Consider the following 27,837-nt stretch of genomic DNA (forward strand, 5'->3'; position numbering starts at 1 on the left):
CCAAGGCCCCGGTCTTGCTGCAGGAACGCAAACAAGGCGATTATGTTTCCAAGGCAGTCTCAGAGACTACGCTCTAGCTTCGTGCGATCAGATGTCTCACGGTGGACAAGCACGACTGGATGAGAGAAAGAGGGAGAAAAAAGAAAGTGAGGTTCCACCTCTAGGGAAGAGAGAAGAGGGACGAAAAAAGGGAAAGGGGAAGGAGAGAGAGAGAGAGGCATGAAGTGAACAGCGAGGACACAAGACAAATATATGCGCGCTGAATGAAAGACGCATTAAACTTTAATTACAAATTCAAAGCGATAATTTTATAATTACCAGCCGTGGTGGCTCGGTGGTTAGGGCGCTCGGCTACTGATCCGGAGTTCCCGGGTTCGAACCCGACCGCGGCGGCTGCGTTTTTAAGGAGGAAAAACGCTAAGGCGCCCGTGTGCTGTGCGATGTCAGTGCACGTTAAATATCCCCAGGTGGTCGAAATTATTCCGGAGCCCTCCACTACGACACCTCTTTCTTCCTTTCATCTTTCACTCCCTCCTTTAGCACTTCCCTTACGGTGCGGTTCAGGTGTCCAACGATATATGAGGGAGATACTGCGCCATTTCTTTCCCCAAAAACCAATTATTATTATTATTAATTGTATTAATGTCCTGTCCCCTCGAACGAGCCGCATCTTTAAAAGTAGTGACGGTGGAAACAATTTTACAAGCGGAATTTAGGAATTCGCTTGCAGTCATTTGGACCACATGGTTACCGCGTCCACTGCCTTTATAGCCCTAGACGTGAATGCACAGCATTAGAGCTTGAGCGAGAAATCTATTACGAAAGTACACTTAGCTTCCAATCCCAAAGATGTTTCACATCTCGCAGACGTAATGCAGCGAACACCCCAGCGGATATATAAGTGAAAATATGTTTCTTCAGCCGCACTGCAGAAACGTTTCTCGTCGATTAAATGATTTACGCATGTGCTACATTCTCTTGTTAAATCTACGCACCCACATCAGTCTTCACGCAATTAAGTGTCGGGCAACCAGGACCTCACCTATGTTTTTTCTTCATTCTTTCTAAAACAAAAACAAAAAAACTGAGGGGCGGAAATCTCCTTTATGCGATCGATACTTATAGGTAACAGCTATGCGCTGACATGCGCCATATTTTTATACAATAGATGGCTGTTCTTTGCGATAACCGCGATGGGGCGCTTCTCATCGGTAGACTGTCACTGCAGCGATTCACTCATTTTACCAACATGCGGCCAATAGTACAACGCTCAGCTGTGGTATCATGGGGCGAAGTCATGCCCTTTTCTGTCCGCAAAATGTGACCCTATTTCTTCGGAAAAGGCAATAAAAGAAAAGTTTTAGTGTTAGGCATTCTTTTGAACTTTATGGCCTTAGCTTATGACGGAAGAAAGAAAAATCCAACAAGACAACGCAGCACAGCCCTATAGCCAGGGTGCCTTAAAACCGTGGAAGTTTGCTCCTGTTTACTTAGCGGTTTTACAAATTTATTTTTTTCTTGCGACACTGGGTCAAACGGCTGCGTTGCACTCAAAGGAGCCGTAGGCAAACAGCCGCTTCCTTGTATGGCCTCCGACTTTAAGACGATGCTCCCCGGCTCGATCATGTTGGCGTACCCCTGAAAGCTTTCGCTGACCTTAAGACCTTTCTTAGGTCTTCGCGGTGGATCTCTAAAGCTGTCTTGCCCCTTCGCAAAATATTTGCCTTTCCTGAGACGACGAAGATATGGAGGCCAGGGCACGTATACAAGCTAGGGAACAAAACCGAACTCGAAGAAAAATAGAAGAGCAGCGCCATCATACTTTTCTTTTTTTTTTTGCCGCGTACACGTGCATGAAACGGAGCTTTCTGCAAAAATGTTTTATCGCAACAGCGAGCTACATGCGTGTGGCTTGGCCCTCAGTGTGGGGGCAGGTTGTCTGGGCCCTCCATCTTTTCTAAGGTCTCGGAACAACCAGTCGAATGTGGTGCAGTCCTCGTGAATCTAATAATATCCGGCTCCGCACAGGCCAATGATGACGACTGACCGTAATAAAAATAAACAAGTGTTTTGATCTTGGCTGCAATGCTTGTATGCTGGATACCGATTCTCTGGGCCTCCAGGATTCGTTAGTTTGACCGAGAGGCACTTACTATATATCTCTCATGTGAATCTGGACATGCAGAGTGAGCACGTTTGAACTAATATTCTCCGTTGAGTTGAAACAAAACCCGTCTCGAACACCCAGGCTCTCCAAACTCCACCAAAAAAGAAAAAAGTAAAGGAAACATAAACGCAACTGTTCTGTAACGGGAGATCTAGCGGTGAGCGCCAACGAAACCGCGCGCAAGCAATCGAGTGTGTGCTCCTGAAGGCGACACTACCGACCACGCGACGCCGGAGCTGAAATTCGATATTCGGAAGGCACCGCCTGCAATAGTAAACGCCGATCTCAGCCCCCCGTGCAATCCCTGCTGCGGGGCAGAGCTGCATGCAACCTCAAGGCAACTCTCGCGCATACAGCACCGGATGCCACCTGGTTTCCTCTGCACGCTGTTTTAACGGGCCCGTTCAACGTTTAATAAACCAGCATCTGCGATGCCACCCACAGACGCTGCTTTGTGGCAGTCAACTCCCCGGGCAGTGTGAAATTAATGTATGAAAAGGAAGGGCGCCATCGATCGAGTGGGGGGGCATTCATTGCCGACTTGACGCAGCCGTCGAGGTCGCTTGGATTCGTGCCAACGTTTTTCACCAGCTCCGCTTCGATTCAAAGGGCGGGAGGAAAGTGGACGCCAGAGTGGCGCTGCTGCACCCCGGCCCGCATCTCCGCCGCTTTTCCAGCCCAAGTGGATGACGAGAAAAGATTCAGAGCGTGCTTCTTTCTCGGCCCTCCTGGATGGAACAGGCAGTGCGGCAGAGAAGGCCGTTGCTCTATACACTGAGCATGTTACGCACGGGTCGGGCTTCAACGCGCAAATACGATGCCCGCAGCAAGCCACAATGACGTCTACGATATGCACTGCCATGGACATTATTAGATGCGGTTCTGAGGCAGTGATGGGTGGCGAATGTGTATTTCAATTGGAATTAAGAGCGGGCATTTTATCTTGGTTTATTATTTTCAAGGTCAGTTAGGAAAGATTTGGAGCGCGAGGAAGGTCAGCCGTGCAGATGCAATGGAACGGGCTTTCTTGCAAGTGACGAGAAACTTGATGTTGCGTTGAAGGTTGCTCCATGGGAACTGTACATTGATACCGTGCTGTAAAACTGTTTACTTGCGTACTGAACCGGCGTTTTTCCGCAACCTTTACTTTAGGCCTGTTGGAGGCCGTTTCTCAACGCGTTAAGGTGAATACATATTGTCGATCATTATGCGGCCGAAAAGCTGGTTATATGTGTAGGGTTTGAAGACACTTACGTTAAGCGGGTGCCAAGAACCTGCGATAAAAAGAGGTAACTGCTCTTGTAGTTGCAAGCACCGAGGAAAAATGTCGGTCGGGGAAAGTGATAAATCACTGAGAAAAAACCGGGAGTTTCCGCGAAGCTCTCTCATAGCCTGTGACGTGATCAATGTACAAATTGATGATTTCATGCCCTGTGGTGAAATTTCCTCAGGAAGAGTTGCGCTGTTGCACTGATCACGTCAGGACAGACAGGATTCTTCCACCGTGGACAGGATGCTGACGACTGTGGAGCCGCAGAAACTTGCTCGTAAATAAAAGGTACCTTTTATTCGGCGGGGCTTAGCACGAATGGAAGTCGGAGGAGCAGCAATCTTGTATTACAAACTGTCAATGTATCGAGCACGAAAATCATATACTGTTTCTTCACATATCACTTGGCCTTAAAGGTGCATTAAGCATTAAAGAGGAATCTGAACTCGTCTTTTTACCGCGGAGATTCTATCTACATGCTCCGGGCATTCTTAGAAACTTCAAATTATTGTCCTGTGCGGCTGATTGCCCTAATTAAATCGGATTAAACGTCCCGGCTCCCGCCTTTTTTTTTTTAACTCAACGCAGTAGGTAGGCGGAGTCAGCCAACGCGTGGCTTTTATGTTGTTTTTTTAGGTTTCTGTAAATAAACAGTTTCAGTCAAAGACAATATAGTCGCAAATTAGGCCCACGGAAATAAGAATACACGCGGACACTTTGATTTACGTGTCACTCCGCCGATGGCAGATCCTCAAGCCGCCACGGGACTGGCTGGCGCGTTGGTGGACTCCTCCTACCTACCGCGTTGAGTTAAAAAGAAAAGGCGGGAGCCGGGGCGTTTAATTTGATTTAATGAGGGCAATCGGCCGCACAGGACAATAATTCGAAGTTTCTAAGAATGCCCTGAACTTGTAGAAAGAGTTCCCGCGATAAAAATACGAGTTTAGATTCCTCTTTAGTGCACCTTTAACTTTGATCATACAAATTTTAACCACGCATGTACGTGAGAGGGAAATGCGTGGAGGTAAACCGGGAAAAGGTGTCGGTTCGCAACCGTGCACTGGGTTGAAAAGGATGGGAGATATGAAGGAAAATGAAATAAGGGAGGCGAGTTAAAAATTTGTACTAATTAAGGCCTAGGGCTGTCATGGATGTGATCAAGCAGATGGTGGCGGTGGTGATAAACATTTTATTTAACAAAGGGATTTCACAGCCTGAACTGGAGAGGCCCTTAGCCCAGGGCTCCGACGACCTTAGCTGTTGGCTGCGCACGATGACCCAGCTGTCCTTGGTCCTCTATAGGCTTGGTCTGGACAGCACTGCCGCCCACTGCACACGTTGAGGGTTTGCGATTTTCGGGGCACCCTGCACGCTTTGGCAAGCCCGTGTAGTGTGATACAGTGTAGGATACTCCCGGATAGCGCCCATGTGTTCGAATTTAATGTGGGGTGTATGTGGTGTAAGAGGCTGAGGTGTGGATATCTGTAGCTGCCTCCAAGCTACGGCTTCTTCCCGCGTCGGCTTGCTGTGTGGTGGGGGGCAGATTCGTCTATTTAGCTTGCGGGGGGTAAGAACCTCACTGTATTCTGGGACCGGCTCTGCGATTGCCGAGTCTTCTGTCGGAGTCCTGTTAGTAAGACCTCGGGCAACGGCGTGTTCGCGCTGGTTATCCCTTAGAAACCTGTGGGCTGGTCCAAATGAGTACAGTTTGAGGAAGTTGGTGTTTTCGCGTTGTTAAGATACGGTGCGCGTTTGCTGATATGAGACCATTTGCATAATTTCGACATGCCGTCTGGGGGTCTGAGGCCACGTAGATTTTGTCTTCCAAGCAGCTGGAGACCGTTTCAAAAGCGATGGCCGTCTCCTCTGCAGGCTGCAATCCATTTGGGCTGTTTGATTTTGGCAGCAACCGCCATGGCAAAATTTTAATGTAAACCCAGAAGCACGCTACGAAACCGGAAATCAGCTCGGAGTAATCCTATCAACTCCATATCAGTCTGCAAAGGACTGCGGTCTCCCAAGCGCTCTTCCCTCCCGGCTTCGATATCTTAAACCGCTTTTGGCTAAGCCGAGGAGCAAACACGGCTCCGGGGCCGTGGCGAAACCGACTGAACGCGCAGCCAACACGAAGGAAGTGACGTCATGTAGACTTCGGATGAGAAACAGGATGTTTCGTGCGTGGAGTCAGCACGACTGTTCCGTGAATGCACCGACGAGTTTATGTTCGCGCGCCTGAGCGCCGCAGGTCTTCTCACTGAGCAAGCGTTGGTTGAAAAACAAGAAAGAAGGCAATGGAGAAAAGAAAGAGAAAAAATGAATTTACAAAAATGGAGAAGGAAACGGAAGTTTTCACCGTTTACGGCGAACCAGCGAAGGCTATAGAGCTGGCCGCGCTGGGCGTTGCGTCAAGCCCTTTTTCCTGGTAGGAAAGAAACTCTTCGTCTCGGGAGATGGACGTAATTCAAGGCGCGAGCGACGTGTCGGGCAGGCAGGCGCGACCGTTGGGCGATTCAAGGCCGCGTGGATATATGACGCGCCGCCGACTGTCTGTGGCGCTCTGTATAGAGTGTCGCGGCCCGTGGGGCATCCCGGAAGCCTTGCGTTGCGACAAGTGGTCCGCGGCATCCTGAGTCCCCGCGTTGTATACGGGTCCTCCTTCTTCGTTTCGCGCTGACAGCGGTGATCTTGACTGCACATTCGTCACAGAAGCGCACGCGTTCGCTGTTTGCTCGTGACCTTGTATAGACGGGCAGGAAGCACTGAAGAGGTGTGTCGCAAGCTGAGGGAACTGGGCGGGAAACGGCCTCATCGTGTTTTGCAGTGAAAGCTGTTATAGCTTTGGTTTAGCCATATAGTCATCCACTCTACCGTAGAATTACAGCGCCACACCTTAATTATAATAATAATAATTGGTTTTTGGGGGAAAGGAAATGGCGCAGTATCTGTCTCATATATCGTTGGACACCTGAACCGCGCCGTAAGGGAAGGGATAAAGGAGGGAGTGAAAGAAGAAAGGAAGAAGGAGGTGCCGTAGTGGAGGTCTCCGGAATAATTTCGACCACCAGGGGATCTTTAACGTGCACTGACATCGCACAGCACACGGGCGCCTTCGCGTTTTTCCTCCATAAAAACGCAGCCGCCGCGGTCGGGTTCGAACCCGGGAACTCCGGATCAGTAGTCGAGCGCCCTAACCACTGAGCCACCGCGGCGGGGGACACCTTAATTGCAAAGTGCAAAACCGTGATGCTCGAAAGCACGGTATGTACGAAGTTCCGGCGTAGAAATGTTCGGGGATACGAAAAGCTCTATTCTTCTTTCGACCTCCTTTAAATTTCGCCCTGATTATGGGGCTCCCACAGTCACACTTTGCATGCCATAACAGCTGCACATGGGTTCCAGCACCGCGCAGTAAATATTGAGTACACCTTCCCCGGATCGCCTAAAAGCCCCTCAAGCTTCTCCGTTCCCGCCCCTGCGGGAAGACAGGGGCGTCGGCCTGCCTCCATGGCCCTGGACTCGAAAGCTTGAGCACCGGGCGTCGACTTTGAGCAGAGGGGCGCGGGGGACAAGAGGCGCTCAAGACCCAGCAGAGGGCCTCTGGCTCACTGAAGCTGTCGTGGCGCGTGCCTGCTGCGGCGGGCCATTTATCTCGTTTCCTCGAAATAGCATGCACTTTAACGCTGTCTCGCGCCCTCGTGTGGTGCAGTCACCTCCATAGAGCGCCTTGGCTGCGCGATGATAAAGCCTGCAGCCCCGGTGCGAGAAACAGTCGAAAAGTTATGTTGCTTGTTCAGGGTTCATGGCGGCAGGCCCCAGCCCCACTGTACCGAGGTGCGGGCGATACAGAATGAAATCGCCGGCGGCTACACAGACTGGAGAACTCCGCAGCACTGCTTGAGTTTAAATTTTCGGCCTTATTTCTGTTTCGTTGGGATTGGCTATAAGAACCGCTATTAGCTATATTCCCCGTCTGAATAGAACAAAAAAAATAATAATAATAATAATTGGTTTTTCGGGAAAGGAAATGGCGCAGTATCTGTCTCATATATCGTTGGACACCTGAACCGCGCCGTAAGGGAAGGGTAAAGGAGGGAGTGAAAGAAGAAAGGATAATAGGTTCCGTAGTGGAGGGCTCCGGAATAATTTCGACCACCTGGGGATCTTTAACGTGCGCTGACATCGCACAGCACACGGGCGCCTTAGCGTTTTTCCTCCATAAAAACGCAGCTGCCGCGGTCGGGTTCGAACCCGGGAACTCCGGATCAGTAGTCGAGCGCCCTAACCACTGAGCCACCGCGGCGGGTAGAACAAAAAGGAACCAATTAATTTGCCGCCATTACGGCTCTTTACCCGCCGCGGTGGCTCAGTGGTTAGGACGCTCGACTACTGATCTGGAGTTCTCGGGTTCGAACCCGACCGCAGCGGCTGCGTTTTTATGGAGGAAAAAACGCTAAGGCGCCCGTGTGCTGTGCGATGTCAGTGCACGTTAAGGATCCCCAGGTGGTCGAAATCATTCCGGAGCCCTCCACTACGGCACCTTCTTCTTCCTTTTCTCTTTCACTCCTTCCCTTATCCCTTCCCTTACAGCGCGGTTGAGGTGTCCAACGATATATGAGACAGATACTGCGCCATTTCCTTTCCCCAAAAAACCAATTATTATTATTATTCATTACAGCTCTTTGAAAATAGCTGACCTTCGTATATGTGCCTGTATATCAGGTACGCTGTCAGGCTGATGATGATGATGATTATGATTATAATGATTTAAATGAATACTCCGAGACAGAAGCGCCTCCCCGCCTTCCCCCAAGCACCTTTCTTTCCTCGGTGTACATCATCATATAGACGGTCCCCGTGCTCAGCACCTCGCAACAACAGGGGGTTCCCAACGTTACTAACCTAGTCTAGTAACGTTGGGAGGTTCCCGGGGTAAAATTAATATTCGAGCTGTAGTTCGCTCCGGTACATTACTTCCAGCGCATTGAACTCAGGCGCACGAGCAGGATGCATGGTTATCCGTGTACACCAATAACCTCGAACGCTCGGCAGCCCGAAATTCAATCGAGTAACGTCCACTTTCTTCACGCACCAGCACAACCGTGCAACAGCAAAGACAGCAATCCTCTTTCCCGGTGCGACCTGCAGCGTGTTCTCTCTGCATGGCGAACTTCGCCGATGCACCACACTGACCGCAAAGAATGGACACAGGCGTACTGTACACACCGCAACCGAACGCGATGCAGAAACGTGCGCTCGCTATAATCGTCGAAGCGCTGCTGAGCTCTCGGCACGAAGTCAGCGAAGAAATGCGGAAGGCGGAAAAAAAAAAGAAGGAAAGAGCGTTGGGTGCTGCGCAGGGTGGCTCTGCGTGAACCCGTCTCTCGCCTCCATTGCTCATGCACGCACGAGGAATGCGCAGGGACAAGGCAGGAACACGGAACGCATATCACGGCCCAGCCGCAGAGACCACCCGTGCGACCCCGTACGTACTACGCGAAGGCAATGGAGCGACGCGGCAGCCGCGGAAAATCGGATTGAGCGGCGCACGCCACCAATACGCCGACCGCGCGCACGCGTGCATTAAACGCATCGTCTGCGTGGTTGTGTGCGCACCGTGAAAGTCATATATGGCATGTGATTTATCATGGTTTCGTGCACCACTGCCTAAGCCGCAGCAGTACAGAGCGAGGATGAACGGTATCTGGGCGTTGACACCGTGTTCCGGCGTATATAGAACAGCCATGCTATATAGCGCCCGCGAAACGAGCTATCTGTTATCTTTATGTTTAAATTTTAGTTCTTTCTTTTAGTTCAGTGCTGTGTCTGTCTCGTCCTCGCCTTTCGTTCCGTGCTGTGCTCTGAATTTTTGTTTTTCATTGTAACGAAATGAACAATCTTTAAAGGAACGGATATGCCGCGGTTCCCGATGGGGAATAAGGTGAACTCAGATTGTAAATGCTAAATCGTGCATGGATTGAACGCGTCGTCACACAGCGACAGCTGAGCTATGAGGGATGCCGTAGTGGAGGACTCCGGATTAATTTAGACCACCTGGGGATCTTTAACGTCGTTGACATCGCGCAGCACTCAGAGGTTTTTGTACTTCGCCCCGTAGAAATACGGCCACTGCGGCTGGGATCGGACCCACGACTTGCACTCTAAACAGGAATAAGACTGTATGTGAGTAAAAAAGGATTAAGATGTCACCTAGTGCACTCTATTTTAAGGGTAGGGTATGCTGCCAAAGTCTTGGGGTAGATTTCGATCACTATAATATACGGAATGCTTATACTTTTGCCAACGGAGACATATTCCCACCGCAAAGCGTAGTAACTTGTTGCAGTAAGCAAATAGAAGGGAGCTTTTAAACGCGGCATCGGACGTCTTGAGGTTAGCAAATAAAGGGGGTTTAAACTTCAGTTTAAATTTTCGTAACTGCTAAAACTTCGCGTATTTTGAAGAGGGCATCTGTTTCAGTTGCCAACCGTCAGCATTCCGTTTTTTAGCGATGCAAATCTATATCACGGAACTTGGGCAGTGCATTCCTGCATCTCCTAAAAGAGAGTGCTCCCTACTCCCTCTTTATTCCCATTTCGGCGCATTTGTGTTGAGTATGGAGATCAGCGGCTGAATGCCAAAGCCTAATCTAAGCCACCGAGGTGCGCGTGTCAAACTGAAACGAATTATATATCCTTGACATAATGAACATGAGATGAGCGATACAATGACATTGCATTTCGAGCAAATGGGAATGTGCACGTGAGCGGCAGAGTCACGCGGCGAAACGAGATGATGAAAGTTCGCGGGATAAGGTCCCTGGCCCTGGCTGGCCCTGGATATACAGTTGACTCCTCGTTATAGCGAAGTTGCACAGGACCGGCGATTACTTCGTTATAGCCGTAGCTTCGTTTAGCCCGTGCTGACCGAGCTTCCAAGAGGAAACATCATTCCTTCGTTATATCGAATATTTTGTTATAAACCGTTTCATTATAACGAGGTTCGACTGCATGGGTAAATCGAGCTCAATAGGGGACGCCGTTGTCCTGCAGTGGACATCGTCTGAATGCTGCCGATGACGATGAGAATGCGAAGGTGGCAGGAACGTGGGCAGGTTCCAGTTACAAGATTATGGAAGATGCACGTAGCCTCGCGATGTTTGTTTAGTGTGAAGCTGAGAGAACGAGTAGACAGCAAAGCAGAGCAGGGTAACAAAATTTTCTGTCTATTTTCTGTCGCCGCTGGCAAACGGGTTGCTTTCACTGTAAAAAAGTTCCGTGAAGCGGACAACGGACGATTCTTACGTATTTGGTACGGAATTTTTCCGCATCTTGCGTACGAGGCATTCAACAGTTTAGCAACGCTGATGTGAGCGGTGTATTTAGTATACGGTCCTTATGGACGCTTCACAGAGCGAGAACATAAGCTCCGTCATATTTGCTAGGTCACGTTTCAATTGGATACTCCGATCAGTCCTTGCGAACCCAATTTGTCTAAGTTGATCTACCCAATTGCCCAGTTGGTCTAAGTTGATCTAGTTGGTCCGCCCAACTGCATCCAGTGTATAATGTGAACATTTGAATATAGTGTACAAGAAAAGCAGAACATGGTTCTTGTAAGGAGCGCTATCAGCGGCTTAACCTGCTAAACTGTATTCATCCTTTGCGCTATTGGAATAATTGGGACCAATGGGCAAGCGCCGCTCACCCCAGAATGGGTCTTATATATGGTGTATATAAGTGGGAGAAACCACGTATGAATAAAGTACTGTCACAATAGGAATTACTGAGCATTGGTGATTTTTTATTGTGTGTACTTTGTGCCCTGTATATCTGTGTCCATAGTGCATCCTCGTCATCTGCCGAAGCCAGACAATAAAGAACAAAAAAAAAGGAACGGAACAGAAGCTTAAAAAAATAAATGCTCCTCCACATTATTTTGTATGGCGTTCATCCGTATTTCATTCTAAGTAGCTTGCATTATTCGAGCAACGCTTCTCTGCTCTTTTCTGCGGTGACTGAATAAATTTTACGGCACGTAGTACGTTTTAGAGGTTACGGAAAGCCTCCGGAAACAATTTACCATCAACTGTTGCCGTAAGTGTGCGGTTTATACGGAGTGAAGTGGGCATGGACATGCCATGATAGTACGTGACTATTCGTCTCTTCACGCTATTTTATTGCGCTAACATTAGCCTCACGTATATGCTTCTTTGAAACCGCATACTGAGTACATAAGGATATTGTTTGGCACGATATATATCCCATTTATTGACGTAACAAATGTTTTTGCCTTGTTGTTTGCTGCTATATTTCCGGCTATTATTAACTTTTCGTTTTTAGAGGGGTAGCCTATGAGAGAGTTCTTGCGAGATAAACGCTGTCGCTGTCGTATATCGTCTACGCGATAGTGAGAATGTTATCTAAGCTGACCTGTGCAATGCGGACCGAGGAATGCATTGTGTTAGAAAGGACCAAAAGGGGTATAGGAGGTTAGCCCTTTGATGGCGTACCATCTGCGTTACTGGCGCAACCATTAGTCCCCAAAAGACCCACCACTGCACTCCCCAGGGACTAACTGCAAAATGATCATCAGCTGTAGTTAGTCTCTCAGCGGTCTAGCAGCTACATGCAGTTAGTCCCATTTTACCCATTTCTCGCTTAGAGGAAGAAGGTCCCGTTGGTGCGTGAGCTATTGAGACTAGGCTTTAGGTTCTCGTGAGAGAACATTGGGGAGAGGGTGAAATGCATTAATGGTACTTCGCTCAGGCCATATAGATGAAAAAGGAGGGGGGGAGGGGGTGTACGAGGAGTTTTGGAGTCTTTTCTTTCTCGGTTTGTTTTGTTGCGTACGACTCATCACCTCCGATTCGCGCGGCTTTCTCAGAACGCAATAACAGACCGCCCTTCCCATGTAGTGGACGCCCGCATGCTTGCCCATATGCAAGGCTGCAAGCCTTCAGCATTGTACAGCACCCAACTGCCAACACTGTGAGGACACTTTCATACAGGGGTACGCGTGGAGTGCCGGGCCGAGTGGCCGCCGCCTCGATTAACACCCCGCGGGGGGTCCCGGCGCCGCCGCCACCTCATCCCTCCAGCCTACTCCGTGCGCGCCCCTTTCGAGGAGCGGTCACCTCCCGTCGACTCACATGCCGGCTGGACACCCAACGGGGGTCAATATCGCCTCTTTTATTTCTCTTTGTTTTCCCGTGCATGCGCACAGGTCGGTGATCTAAGGGGTCTCCTCCTTGGGCGCAACTCGGGAAGAGAGAGCGAGTGAGGAAGTGGACAGCTATTTGCAGCATTCAGCGGCAAAGTTGCGCACTGTCTGCGAGAAGACGGCGACCAGAAATAGGGAGCAGAAACAAAAACAGAACACGCACCTACAAAATAATAGCGAAGGAGAAGATAAACGTGTTGAAAGATTCGGAGAAGCGCGGCGAAGGACGAGAGGGGCACCGTAGCCGCCTCTTCTCCGAATTCCGGCGCACGGTGGGATCACCCGAGGCCGGCCTGCGTTGGGAGACGCCGTCGGGCGAATGCCGCGAGGAAGGTACAACCAAGTCGCGCGGTGGCGGCGCCGGCTAAACGTGACCCTGTGTGTTTGTCAGTCGGCCGAAGGAGTGGCGCTTACTTTGTGAGTTGGTACTTATCGTGATCACCTTGAGGGCACCCTTGCTTGCATGCGGTATACGCATACACAAACGTATAGGCACACCTGTCTAGAGCGCTAGTTGGTGTGCTTTGGTGACGTTTGTCGCTGCCTACTGGGCTCGATATAGTTTTCTGAGATATCAGAGGGGCGTCACGATCGGTATAAAAATATACGCACGATAATGCAAACCATATAGGCCTGTCGTAAATGACCCCTGCGCACTTCGCATTGCGCTGTTCCTGTGATTTGGACAGGTGTGTGGAGCCCTGTGTGCGATAGCATGTATATATTTGTGCGTATACCTATACTATAGAGGTCGTGCTTGCATGCTATGCATGTATGCATAGCGGCCGATGTATGCAGTGTGATCAAAATTATGCTTTACAGATTTTTTTAAATTAGGCATTGCGAGGTACGCGCAATCCACCTCTGCGCATACGTTATGCGGCCAGAGGGAGACAAAGTGAGGCGGTAACCTTCACTGTCAAGCACCTAATTGACTAAAATATATTAATTAACTATTTAGCCACTGCGGCTCGCGTCAATGTTTATATTGCAAACAAAGGCGCTTGCATTTCTATAGACTATACTCCATTTGGTAGAATTCTCTAGAGCACGCGTGTCTCGAGATATTCGCGCCGAAGTTTCCACTGATTTCGCGTAATTACGCATGCAGTATGGTTGCAGTCGACGCGAAACTCCTTCCTATAGCATGACGCAACTGTCGAGTCGGGTGTTTATTCCATGGCAACAGCCGAAAGAGAAAGGGAAACGGCTTTCAGTGTCACCGGTCGCTCTACGCCATTGGTAGACGAAACGCGGCGTCACGCCAGGAGCAGTTTCGCGCCGATCGCCACCACCTTGCCTGCGCAATTACGCGGATCATGCTTAAAATGTCGAAGCGAATATCTCGGAGAACACGCGTGCTAGAAACTTTCTGCCACGTGGAGTCGTGTAGATACAACAGCCTTTAAGTTTCCAGTGTAAACATGTCCGCTTACTGTAGTCACTCAATATTGATCTTCGTTAATTAGGTGCCTGGCGATGACATATTATCATCTCACTTCGTGCCCTCGGACCTAATAGCGTATGTGCAGAGACGCTTTTCACGTACCTCTGAGCGCCTAAATGTATGTAAAGATTAATTTTGATCACCCTGTAAGCACGTGTGCTGGCTCGCTAAACCACGAAGACCAAGAACGACTTTTCAGAGCGATAGTCGTGTGAAGTACATCCTCGGTCAAAAGTGTCCGGTCCACAGGGTCGTTGCCGAGTCATGTAGCAAGGCAGTTGCGTCAACCCGGCGGTCTGCATGCTCACATCTACGCAGCTCTTGTGGCGCTTAATGGCTGCGTAAGCTGCTCACAACAAAGGCGCAACTGTGCGAACCTTGTGGATTGGAGACTTTTGACAAAGGCTGTACTTTCTTCGTGACACTTATGAGGAGAGCGGGCACAAAGCCAGTCCCCCCCCCCCCCCCCCCCCTTTTTTTTTGTTACTTTGCGCCGCAACAAAACAGTGGTACAAAAAGACGCGCAAAAGGGATATGCGTTTGAAAGCATATACCGCATGCGCGCACACTCTCCGCACTCTGATGCTCGCTCGCCGACTAACGCAGTAAGTAAAATAAAAATATAAAAGAAAGAAAAACAACAGGGGGAAATGAGCGCGTTCGCTTTCAAAGAAACAAACATAAAAACAATCCGCTCTATCTTTTTTTCTTTTTTCGCTCTCCTAGCCTTCTGCAGCCTCCGCAATGATCGAGTAAAGCAATGTGCCCTAGAACTGGTGCTCCGTTCTCGGGAACAGCTGTTTTCGCGCAGTGAGCCGCACGGCAGCTCCGCGGCGACGTGGTCGCACCTTGAAAGCCGCCAGAATACACCTAGCCCCAGTGCCCGTGCTCGCCCTAATGCCGCGTTTCCTAATTGCCTCGCGAACCCAAGGCGGAAACTCGTTTTCCTAATAGCACTCAGCGAGGAAAACGCCATCTATCGGGGGTCATCAGCGCTCGCTTCTCCCTTCCGTCGTTGCGCAACTGGGAGCGCGTCTTTCAGTGGTTGCGTTCGGAGGAGCAGCTTTCGCAGGAGTAGCCAGGGACTAGTGCGCGCTTGCAGTGTTTTCGACGTTCCTCTCATACAACCGCGAGCAGCAGCTTTTTGTGAGTGTACAGTCGTAGAGTTGCCGTCAATGCGCTCTGGTGGGGATTTGGCTGCACAGTCTTGGCAATCTCGCCAGTCTCACCCCGAAGGACGCGCTGCAGCAGACGCTTTTACGCACAGCGTTTTGTGATTCTTTTTTGAAAAGGGGAACCTGTTTTCGTTTAACTTTTGTATGCCTGTGTTCTAGGCATGAAATGTGTCTATTTTGTGTTACAGTCGAACCTCGTTATAACGAAGCGGTTTATGATGAAATAATGGATATATCGAAGTAATGACGATTCTCCCTGGGAGCTCGGTCAACACGAGCGATAACGAAGCTATCGCCGGGCCTCTTCAACTTCCTTATAACGAGGTTCTCTGCATAAAGTGTCATATTTCTGTCCAAGGATAAACAGTTTGTGCCACCGTCCTTGTCCCGATGGTCCGGTTTCTTCAAACAGTACTGTCGATTCTTTGTTGTTGGTAGCGACAATATAACAGATTTCTCTTGCGAACGAGAGCGCAGTTCAAAGCGTATAATCTAGTAAGAAATGTTATTTTTCTATCATCCTGTATCGGGAGGACAATTCACAATAGTAGCAGAACGTAAAGACCAGGCTGTGCTTAATAGACGGAGGCGCTCCCTTCTTTCCTGTTGCCGCCAGCGGTCCGGATTATATATCCTGCCGCCAGTGCTGGCGAAAGGCGCAAACCGCTTCACGCAGCGTCACGGCACCACGTTTCCGCACCGGCGGAAACGAACCCCAGCAGTGACTAGACAGAGGCGTGGACGAGTCACCGTAATGCCTCCTCGCACGCTTCTGGGAGCACGAAAAGATAACAGCAAGAAACAAAAGAGAAAGAAACAGTTACGAAGCTCTCTCGGTAAGGAGTACGGAGGGGGGCTGCCGCGGCAGCCGTGCGGCATAGTTGTTCGCACCATCAGAACACAATTCACTCGGCGCGCTGCTCGGGCGCGCCTCGAGACGGTTTTTGTCAACGCTGCCGCGCTAGCTATCTCTATCGCGCTGTAGCTGTCTTGCGAGCGGCGGCGGTGGCAGCAGCGGCCGCGTCTCGTAGTAGTCTGGCGATCGTCGCGCGAGAGAAGCCCAAGGTTAATTCGAGCCGAGCGTGTGCGTAGCGTGCCGCGCCTCGCTCTCAGTCGCCGGGCGAATGGCTTCTTCGGCGGATGCCGAGAACGTGTTTGGCGGCGGCCGTCCCCGGAACGCCGCCGCTGACAGGTCGGACCGCTCTAACGGCACGCCGCACGGCCTCTCCCCTGCTGCTCCCGCAGGCTACTACTACTACGACCCCCGAGGCCAGCAGAGGCGACCCATCGGAGCCATGACCTACAGGAGAGGAGCCAAGGACAGGGATGGCTGTTGCAGCGTCGGGTTCCTCAAGTGTTTGCTGCACACGTTCAACTTCATCTTCCTGGTGAGTGGACACCGGCGTCACTGCGTCACGTCGCGCTCGTGAGCACGGGCACCTGCGATCCACGATCTATTTCGGTGGCCGCACTCGAATGTATCTAGGCGGACAGCTCATTAAACTTGAGGGATAGTTCTCATTGATGTAGACCTTAACTCAGTCGCACGGCTGCAACGAAAGGTTAGCTTCTAGTACGCAGCTTTCTAAGTGTCCGTAGTCAACGAAAAATAATCTTGGTCCGGGCCTTTATAGTTCGGGTGATCACAATTTTCCGTATGTATGAAATTTACTACGCCTTGGAGGTTTCCCCTGAACTACGCTGGACGTGCAAAGTCTTTGCTGCTGTGGAACGGACATTTGCGCCAGTTGGTTATGGTTCGGGTTGGACGAAAACTATCTAAATTAATCCGGAGCCCTCCATTATACGGCGTCCCTCATGGCCCATGTGTCGACTCGGGACGCTTAACTTCACATACCATACCATACCATACCATACCATACCATAACATACCATACCACACCATACCATACCATAAACTTACGCATGGTTTTCCAGTAAACGTACGTATTTTATTTATAAAATAATCCATACCAACAACTGCGATTTCCGGCGAAGCAGTCTTGGCTGCTGGGGTACATGGCCGTCGGACATCTGCACTCGTTTTCTTTGTGCACTGGGTTATAACTTGTAACTTGGTGTAATTGGGTTGCAGTTGAACGGTAGCTGCTATAGGCGCCTGAACAGGCCGCAGTTGGTATTTAAAATATGTTCTGTCCAGAGCCTAAAGAGGCTATACTGTATGCCGACTGTTTATGTGCTGTATGCGTTTGCTGAGGTATTTGGTTTGCTTTTATTGTTCTGCTGCTTCCCACGCGCTGTAGATTTGCGCTCAGATAAGGAGTGACAAGCAATGCCAGTGCGTATCTGTGCCAGCAGAAAGCATCTTTGCCAATACAGATATGACTCTAGTTCGATACGCTCCCTCGTGATGGCACCTGGCCACGTGGCGGCTACTCCGATCCCACCTAAAGCTTACCATAACTTGGTGACTAAGGTAAAGCTCGCGATAAGCCCGTGGCTACTTCCTAAACCAAGGCGTTGCTCTTATAAAAATGTCTTTGTGCATACATACAATCTGTAGATTTATAGCTATACAGTTTTAGTACCCTTTTGCCTATAGACTATGATTAGACAAAAGGAAATATCTATAGAAACGCAATAAAGTCTATAAGAAGTCTGTAGACTATGTTTAAGGGTACGTAGTACTTGACTCGCATTCGCACAGCATAAATCATTGTGACTTTCCCGCGCTGTTTACGATGTCCCAGCAGACGTCATGCCGCTGGCATCGCGATTTGAATGTGAATGAGACGCCATAGAGGGTTTTATGCAGCTTTCGACTTCAGGTCCGCGATAACTGCAGCCTCGTTCTCTATGAGGATGCGTTCTCGTGTCTTGATTTTTGATACAGGCTGTACGAATAGTACATTTACAACAACAAAAAAGTTATCAGTGCAGTTGTGGCAACATATTGCGCGTGATACGCAGGCACTTGTGGATCCGTCATGCGTGTATTCAGGAACGAGAGCATCTGCTTGATACACATAGTGCTGCATTCGGCGCACTGCCCATAGTAGCCGTTTCATTATACAAATTCGTTACAGGTCGTGTGTTTTCAGAAAAACGCTCGAAAGTGAGCACGAATAAAACTCAGCATGCAAAAGAAAATACCTCAACGAATTAAAGCGGGATGCGCATTTTTGCATCTGTAATGGGCTTAATCTAATGTATCACTCGCGGCCCTGGGACCACGCGTACGGGCGTTGCAGAGTGTAACCTTGCTTGTCGCCATGCGAGGGACGCTGCAACATGGAAAAGCTGTCGTCGGACTCGTCTGAGAGAGAAGCTCTGGGTGTCGCAAGAGGTTAAAGCGTGGGGCGGGGTTGTAGGGGAGGAAAGAGGGGCAAAAAAAAAGTAATATCGAATTAAGCGAATAACACAAGAACGACGTTTCCAAACGCATGCAGATGCGCCGCATACACGAGCACACTGACACGCGCTTCGGACCCTTCCCCCGCGCGCATAATTGAGCCGTTTCGAGGCCAACTCGTCGCGTTGGGCCAGAGTCAGTCAAGCGAGGTTCATTCGCGCGCGCTTCTCCAGACGAACAGCGGGGGCCAACCGGGCAGGCGTCGTTCAGCCGTTTCTCAGAGGGGCGGCGGGAACGTAACAACAGCGGAGGCGTCTTTCTGCCTGATTGAAAATGGGACTGCGAAGACACCTGCGAGGCAGGGAGCGAGTGGCACCGCGTCACAGTAGACTTGCGCGCTGCTCAGAGGGAGAGAGAGACCCCGAGGCGGCGGCGTCGGCGTTCGTCAAGGGAGTGACAGCCGACGCTGGGCCAACGCTGTGTTATTGCTGCGGAGGCCCTTGTATATATAATGCAGGCGGTTGGAAGGAGCCTGTAGCCGGTGTGAGTGGGACCGAAGAAACCCCCTTCGGGCCAGCCTCGCTGGCAAACCACGTGACGCCTACTACAGTCGCCTACACATATCTCCTTCTTTCCCCCGGGCCCTTCAACCAAAGACAAAAGCCATCAAGCGCCTTCCGAAATAACTCGGCACAGAGAGACACACACACACGCTGTATAAGGCGGGCAGGTGATTATTCACGCATTGCAAAGGCACTGCTCGGAGACTCCGCAAGCGTGCGGGTCAATGGACCCGAACGGCATTGTGTACCACACGCTGACACGTCCTGCGTGGCTTCGTCTTTCATTTTCTCTCTCACCGTGCCGTTGTTCCTTTGCGACGCCTGCTGCCTTCCCTCGTTTTCGTCGTCTAGACTCTCTCCGGGTCCGTGCTTATCACATCCCTCTTATTCTTCCCCTGTCTCTTATTTTTACCTAGAGGAGCGAACTAGTCGAGCGCGATGCACCTAAGGCCGCGGATGCACGGAGCGCTCCGCCGGCAGCGCTATAGTGTTTTAACTTTCGCGACAGCTCATTCAACTCCGTTCGGGCCAGGCAGGGATTGGAGCGGCTTGTGTGTACACGTCAGCAAGCAGGCCCTCGGTGCATGACCGAAATGAGGCACCTGGAAACGTGCGTTGTGAGCACTGCTTGGGTGCATCCGGTCGACGCTGTCAACGCCGCATCATCTCGTGCACACGTCTATAAGCAGCTGCGGGCGCGTTATAGCATGCCATCTCCTGCCGCGTTCGCTGAGCACTTGTCGACGGGTCCGTCGCCTGGGGCTGTTACGCCTGGCGTGCCTTCCAGCCTAAACGGATAAAAGACGCGGACTCCCCGACCAGGATTTCTAGAAAACAAAAGTGAAGGCTAATGAGTCTTCTGAGGAAACGTTGCTGCCTGGACTGGCTTTCGCGGAAGCAGTGGAGACAATGGCGACGAGTATGCCATCGTGTCGCCGGACGGAGCTTTGCTTTCACAGTCACGCTGGGGATGGTGACTGACGGACGGCTGCGACTTCGACAGAGTTCCCGCGTTTTGGACGACAGGCGGGGAAGTGCAAAGTCTTCTTCCCCCTGCCGAGAAAAAGGCTTGGCATCCCTGGGCCACATGGGCGCCCACCTGGCAGCTGTGGTGACACCAACGCGACGGTGTCCGGGGAATGTCTTTTACCCTTTTTCTTGGACGCACTGTGAGAGCTTCAGCACCATCACCTGCCGTGGGCGGTACCACCAATCTCTATCTTGATTGGACATCGTTGTCCGAGATGTAATCCCCAGTCAGGGATCTGGGGAATACGAATTGTATATAACGACCTGTTGGTTTGGTACCGAGACTCGTGCCCTCCTTTGCTAAGAGACACCCGTTTGCTAGGAGAGACTCCCGTCTGCTAAGAAGCTCCCTTTTACTGAGAGGCACCCTCAGTTGCTCTCACCTGTACAGTATGTAAATAGTCTGCATAAGGTTTTCTTTCCATTTTCCTTCGTAAGCACGTCTCCGATCCTCCTTATCGTCCCTTCTCTGGCCCGACCACGCTGCCCTGAATCCCAACAGGGCACAGTCTTTCGTCGGTGCGATTGCCCCAACAAATGTGACATTTATTGGGCGCGGAGCCTTCGGAACAGTCATGCTCGGTCGGACAGCTTCGCGGGCAAAGGGCACGTTTCGACCGGTTTGTCCGCATCGTGGCAACCCTGACGCCTGTGGGCGGACGCTCCATTCATTCGGACGTCCACTGAATCGAGCTAGAAACGAGCGCGTGCGTAAGGCTGCGCCCGACGTCCGTCTTACGATGCGTCTCCTCTTTCGCTAGCTTATTCAGCGCTCGCGGTGAGCGTTGGGTTGCTGCACATCCCGTTTCCGACGTCGGTTTCTTGCACCGGCAGTGGCGCTTTTGCCGCATGACGTGCCGGTGATGCGATATGTGGTTGCCTCGGAAGCGGATTGCGGCTTGCGAGAATATTCTGGTGGTTGCGGCTCTCCGAGAAAGCAGTGAAATGGCTTACACGAATGTATGCAAATTCCCCCTTGGGTTTCGTGAACTGTACAGGTATACGGTGTGAAACTTCAACTGCTTCACTTTATGTCTGAAAAAAAAAAGAGAAGAAAAAAACCGAGTGGGTTTCGCCCTTTAACGCGAGCGGGACATGAAGCTGAATTCTCTACGATTACTTTCTGAGTCCGCGCACAGCGCGCTTCGTTGTAGCGCGGCAGGGCAGGGCGCATGACAAAAAAGAAAAAGAAAATGCAGGTATACACACTGGGCGCAAACGTGGAATAAATGCAGTGCCACCAGGAGGTGGAATTATGGGTGACTTCTGAAATGGGTGGATGAGAGAGGAAGTGCGATTATATGTGCGACATATATTTAATGAACTTTCTTCGTAAAAAAAGGGGGGGGGGGACAATTCGGCTTTTCCATCGAAAATTTCTCGTTGGGAGTCGGGGGACGACCTCCCTCCCGGTCCCTTCAGCCCGCCCGTTTCCACCATATTTCCCATTAAGGCCCCTGTATTTTAGTGAGTCTCTTTTAATTAACGCTTCTTCCTCTTATTATTCATTTTGCGTGAATATTAACCCTTAAATAACATATAATAATAACCTATCCACCTGCCCATTAGTCTATGCATGCAATGCACGCTTCTAAGGACATAAGCGCTCTGAATTTGTTATTCAGGTGAGCTTGGACCCGTATTTTTCTCCTGGTAGCCGGCGTTATTTCTGACATTTATTTTTATTTTGCACTGCTTTCTCCGAGGCATGTCACTAATTTCACGCTACGCGAAGTTATACCGGCGCAGGCACCGTCGTTTACAAACGTGATCCTCCTCCGCATACGGTGTCCTACGGCGCTGGACGAGAGCCATAGGCTGCAGCGAAATAAGCATGCCAGCTTACAAGCCGCGCTCGAAGGAATCCGCCGGGCCCCGGGAGCGAGCGGCGGGTCGCACATGCCCCGGGGAGGGGGGGGGGGGGGGGGGGGGGGGGTTCAAATTTCTCGCAGCTCGCGTTGTGCGAGCGCCATTCCTTTCCCCGCCCCGTGACCCCGATTCGACCTCCGCCATGGCGCGCCCGCTTAATGGCAAAAGGAATATTAAAATAGACATAATCAGCGAAGGAATTAACGCGGCATCGTCGAAACTAACTGCGCGGAGGCAGCGAACAGCGGCGCTCTTTCTGCGATGAGAAAAAGAAAAACGCAACAATAGAGAGAACATAGAAAAAAAAGGGTACAGAAACGAGAGAATAATTCAACAATGATTTTGGGGAAAGGGAAGAGGAGGCGCTACCTTTTCTTTCCACCCCCTCTCCACTTGGCTCGGATCGCTTTGATTCCTGAGGCCTCCCTCATCCTCGGAGCGAAGTCTTCCTTCTCGATGCAGCGGCTCGGCATCTTCAAGGACGTCTGGCTGTACGCATAGCATACGCTCGGATCGGCCGCGCGGCGCGCGTTCACAAGAGGGCACCCCAGTTCTCCTTCTCTCAGAGATATTTCTGCCTGCTTCTGGTGTAAGCAAACATATCGCGTGGCCTCGGCTGTTGTTATAAGCCGCCGGAGATTTCGCCATGGTGAAAACGGGATCACTTTGTTAAAACAGACCATGTGTCTGCGGCCTTCGCACAGCCTTCTTTTTTTTTTTGTCTTCTTTCGTCAGACAAGCAGCGGAGTTGCCATGCTGCGTGTGACAGCGGGGATAAGTCATGAGGCCAGTTTGGTTAAAATGTTCTGAACAGAGAAGCACTTAAAAGTTGCGGCATACACCAGCACCACAAAGGTGCAGCTGGATCTCGCTAGAGGAAGCAACATGTGAGCTTGCCAGAGCATTAAGTCATGCATTCTGCTACCGGTCGAAAAAGTTCAAACTCCATAAAGTGTCGCCGTACGATTGGTTGTGTGTATAAAGACGATTCATCATCGTCATCATCACCAGTTTGACTACGTCCACTGCAGGACTAAGGCCTATCCCATATCTCTTCAGTTAGCCCTGACCTGTAGTGCCAGCTGCGGCCACCTTATCCTGCACACTTCTTAATCTCATCCGCCCACCTAACTTTCTGCCGCCTGCCTTCTCTTGGAATCCACTTCGTTACCCCTAACGAACATGGATTGTGTTGCCTTCGCATTACTTGCCCTGCTCGTGCCTATTTCTTCTCGATTTCGGCAAGGATGTCACTCGCTTGCGTTCGTTTTCTAATCCACTCTGCTCTCTCCTCATGTCTTTAAGGTCACACATAATTTCCCTTCACATTCACGCGTGCTGCAAGCATGCTTCGCACGCATTAAAGGGACACTGAGGAGAACTCTATCATTTTTTTTTTGTTAGCAAAATCTGATACTTCGGCATTTCATGGCTTTGTTGCCGCTTGTACGGGCGCGAAAGATGCATTTATTTCAAATAAATTTGGATTCGAAGTTGAGAAAGTTTTTCCCACCGCTCTGATTCAAACTCGAGAACTCTTATGACGACACGGAGAACTCTTATGACGTCACAGAACGGAGTGACGTGATACGTGACGTAAACGCAGACACCGTGATTTCTGACGGCTAGCGGTGCGGTGCGCAACCTTTCTTTGCCAGCCTCAGAGATTCGTGGCTTCCATGAAGTAAGGAAAATTCCTCCAAGGTAGCGCCTCTTGTCCTAGGAAGTCATCACGCTTGTACTTGCGAGATTGGCCTGTGGCGGCGACACCTGTATTTTGGTTCTTGCTATTTTCTACATTACAAGAGCTTTGTTTTCAGTAAGGGTGGCGTTTTTGGGATCAGGAGCTGCTGTTCTATGGATACAAGCCAACTTCAATTTCTCCTCAGTGTCCCTTTAACGGCTACTGCAGTTGTCGTAAAACTCAAACCAATGTATACGGCCGCTTGCGGCGCGTGGGAGATAATGAGCGCGACTGTGCGCATATAATTTCCAGCCGAGACAGCGGATATCCTCGATATATTTTTTTCTTTTCGATCCCGTCAGCCTGATTCGCAATACACGTTTTGCACATAGTTCGGCGTTGCCTCTCGGCTTCTTGTGACAGAAAAATCGCAGCGCCCGCCCTTTGGTAGATGTCCCTTTGTTAGTGGATGACTCTCACTTTCTAGCTTTTATTGCTCGCGGAACATGACCTCGCTTTTTTTTTTGTACCGCCTTTAATTGGTTTCACTGTAGCGCCGATTGGCCTTGCCCAAGTTTGTTGCCTCTGCACTAGCTTTTTAATCATCGTTGTTGCTGTACTCATTGTCGCCAACGTCCACGATCACAGCCAATTCGGGTTTTAAAGGCTAAGAGCTCGTACTCCACTTTAGGAGAAAATCCAAGAGCAAGCTGAACAAAATCACACTCAACATTCGCTGATTGTGGCCATAAAACACAGTAAAAATGCGGATTTATCGTAAACGAATGCAAGTAACTACACTAACCGAAGTTAGGCACCAGCCGAAAAAGCATGGACAAGGCAAGCAGCTTCCGCGCAACTGCTCTCGTCCGTGTTTTTATTGCAGGAACGCGTATTATACGCATACATGGTCATTTTCGCATGTCTGAACACTTTTCTTCCTCCGTCCGTGGATGGCCACCTCACTTGGGTAACAGCAACGGTCGAACGGATAACAATGAACAACAGTAACGAGTTTTTAAGTGCACACCGTATGTATGGACACGTGTGATTCGTACACTGCGTTCAGTCGAATCTCGTTATAACGAAGCGGCTGTAAAGAAATAATGGATATAACGAAGGAATGACGAATCCCCTTACAAGCTCGATCAGCACGGGCTACTACGAAGCCACGGCTATAATAAAGTAATCACCGGGCTTCTTCAACTTTGTTATAACGATGTTAAACTGTACGTAACCGCGTAAGGGGGATATGTTATCGATGTTATACGAGCGAGCTTGCAAGGAGAGGAAGCTGAAGAGAAAGCAGTGTGCAAATTTAGCGCATAGCGTGACGCACCGCTGGTTTTCTGGCCGATTACACTGAAAAAAAGGTACACGATGCTATCCACGTGGGCTTTGAAGAAGAGTGTAAAAGAGGAAGAACTTACAAATAAAGACAAGATAGCATGGATAGAATTGCATAGAGTGGGTAACAGCCACGAAAAAGAGAGGTTTTCGACGTATACTATACCCATCATCTCAGAGCATTATAGATTCATTGCTGCTGTGGACTACGGTCCGGCTTTAGCGCAGCAGCAATTCTTTTTTTTTTTTTCGGCAGGGCATGCTGCAGCTGCGTTGGCCGGAATTAAGCAGGAAAGGATTTGAGTGCAGTCGTGTGAACATCAGCTGCAGGAACATGTTCAAAACGCTTGCAGAACGCACGCTTCTGTTCATTACTGCAGGAGCCGGTCAGAGAGCTACATTTTTTTTTCTTTAACCTGCCCGCACAAGGCTGACTAGAGTTTCATTATAGAGGTACGAATGCCTCGTGCGGTCTCAGCACGTTTTTTGTTAAATACCGGCTCTGGGATCCAGCAGCGCATCAACGCAAATCGTCTATCACATGCATACGCGTTGTTTCAGCCCTTGCGGCCGGTGCACGGGCGGTCTTGGCCGGGTCGGGCCGTTTAAGCGTGTAATTAAGAGCGCCTCGCGTTTCGCCGCACTAAATGCTATGCAGACCTCGGCTCCAAGGTCGCGGTGAACGGGAATGCGATCGTCCGAATATCATTGACCCTAATCGCGGCCATCTAATTACTTGGGACAACGACGTGAGCGGTCTTAATTAGTGCGCGCCGACTGATCTTATCGTTCCCCACCGCAGCGCTTTGGCTGGGCAATTAAAGCATCGCTTCTCCGCCCATTTTATGTGCAGCAAGAAGAAATCGGGACCTATACGAGAACATCACGAACTTGACCGCGGGTTATATATAGTTGCGTTCGTTTCTCAAGGGTAGGCTTAACGTTGGTGGTAAATCATGCCAGTTTGTCTGGGTTACAGTTCGGTTCGCTGGTGAGTGCGCACTTCGCATACATACCCGCAGGGCTCTTGGAAAGTACCCGGGCCAGTTCGCGTGCGACCGGAGCATGTAGTCTCCAAGAAATGCCCTTGGGGCTTGCACTGATCATCCGAAATGCTTTGCACTGCGAGGACACAGCCGCGGATGCTACCAATTAGGGTTGCTTGCGCGCACTAGGTATGTATTGAGAAAGAACGCGTCGAGAAGAATAATGGCGCGCTTTGGAGCTTCGAATGTACACTCTAAACAGGAAGGAATAGAAAGGGAATAAGTTGTCCTCTAGCGCACCTAATTTTATAAAAGGGAATGCACTATATGACAGCTTGCTCATTTTTTACTCCCATGCAGTCGCATTCGAGTTTAGAGTTTATATGCGCACTTACGGTCCTGTATATCCGATGCTCCGGCACGTATTGTAGTTCGATACACCTAATCGTCCATGCCAATACAAGCAGTGCATTCCCCTCTCTGACAAACAGCTGCGGGTTTTTGTTATATAGCGCAATTCGCTGTATCGGAGAATTCACCATAAACGGGTTCCGCTGCATCCGTATACGGAAATGAGCAGTTCCCTAGCTCTGCGGTTACACGCGCATAAACATTTCGATGAGCTAGTAACTGCGATCCTCAGAAGGCGGATAAAACGGGTCGAAGGAAGAGACAAAGTTTACAAGTCTAAAAAAAATGACTGTACTAAAAGTCTCGGGTATTATTTCAAGTCAACGCTGTCTCCGTCCTCACTCCAACCTCGCGCCTCCGCACAGCGCGACGCCCGTGGTTTTAATCAGCGCTTCCTTTTAAGCTACAAGAGCAGCTTCTTGTGAGAGCAGAGTCCATTGGAATGCGCGCGGGTATTCCCGACGCTCACGTCATAGAAAACCGGCGAAGGAACGTATGGCCCCAATGAACACGACTCATTAGAAAAGCCCTTCAGCCCCCAGGCGCTGCTTTAAATGCCACAGTTTCCATTCGAGGAATTCGTTGGCTTGAAAAGCCGTTGTACCGGCTCTCGGAGCGACTGAAGGCAACCTGGTGGCTGTGATTCACACCTCTTCAGCCCCCCATGCGGATAGTCATTGCAAGAAATGGTAATACGTCCGACATTTCGGCTTCCTATAGAGCCTTTTACTAGAGCTCGCTGGATACGCGGAGCTAGTCTTAAGAGGAACTATGGAAATTATGTCGGGCATAAGTTGAGGAGCAATCAGGTTTCAAATGCGCTATTATACAGCTTACTGCAGGTAGGGCAAAAAAATGAGGCGCACACATTGTTCCAGAACGAACGCGTATTCTGCTACCGGGGTCTTCCATATCGGAGAAAACGTCGTGTTCGGTTATCGATCAATAAAAGCTTAGATGCAACGTAAGCTATCTTCAGCCTTAATGGAAGATGGCAGTCATGGCAGTAAAGCTCATTAAGAGGTGAAAATTGAAAACTGTGCCGGCCTGTGTGCACCAGCATCCGTTATTATGACGAGAATGTCAAAAGACTTTACGAAGATGTCGATACGGCACTGACTAAAGTAAGAACGCAGTATACGGTGCTCACGGAGGAATTTAGTGCGAAGGCAGGGAAGGAGCAGGCAGGGAGGTGGTTGCTTAGCTTCCGAAACGAACCGGCCTTGGTTCTTGGGTACCATACCCGACCACATGTATGCATAGAGCATCGTGTACCGGAGGCGGTGGCGTGAGCGTACAGTTGTCGGTGTGCACGCGGCGACCGTGGGAGCCCCTGGCGAAGCTCTCCAAACCTGGG

The 27,837-nt window shown here is 50.2% G+C and overlaps 1 protein-coding gene across 3 annotated transcripts in view; it reads left to right on the forward strand.

Moving 5' to 3' along the window:
* The window catches only part of LOC144128335 (CD151 antigen-like), a 99,858-nt gene that overhangs the window by 52,774 nt on the left and 19,247 nt on the right, over window positions 1-27,837 (forward strand). For 2 of the 3 annotated variants that reach the window (XM_077661667.1, XM_077661668.1), the window contains one exon: window positions 16,524-16,666. In XM_077661667.1, the coding sequence (XP_077517793.1) occupies window positions 16,574-16,666 (93 nt within the window). In that variant the 5' untranslated portion in view covers window positions 16,524-16,573. Of the gene's footprint in view, window positions 1-16,294; window positions 16,667-27,837 lie in introns of those variants that run through there. The other variant, XM_077661666.1, reaches the window with a different exon arrangement.

This window comes from Amblyomma americanum, chromosome 4, assembly GCF_052857255.1.
Source record: "Amblyomma americanum isolate KBUSLIRL-KWMA chromosome 4, ASM5285725v1, whole genome shotgun sequence".
NCBI lineage: Eukaryota > Metazoa > Arthropoda > Arachnida > Ixodida > Ixodidae > Amblyomma > Amblyomma americanum.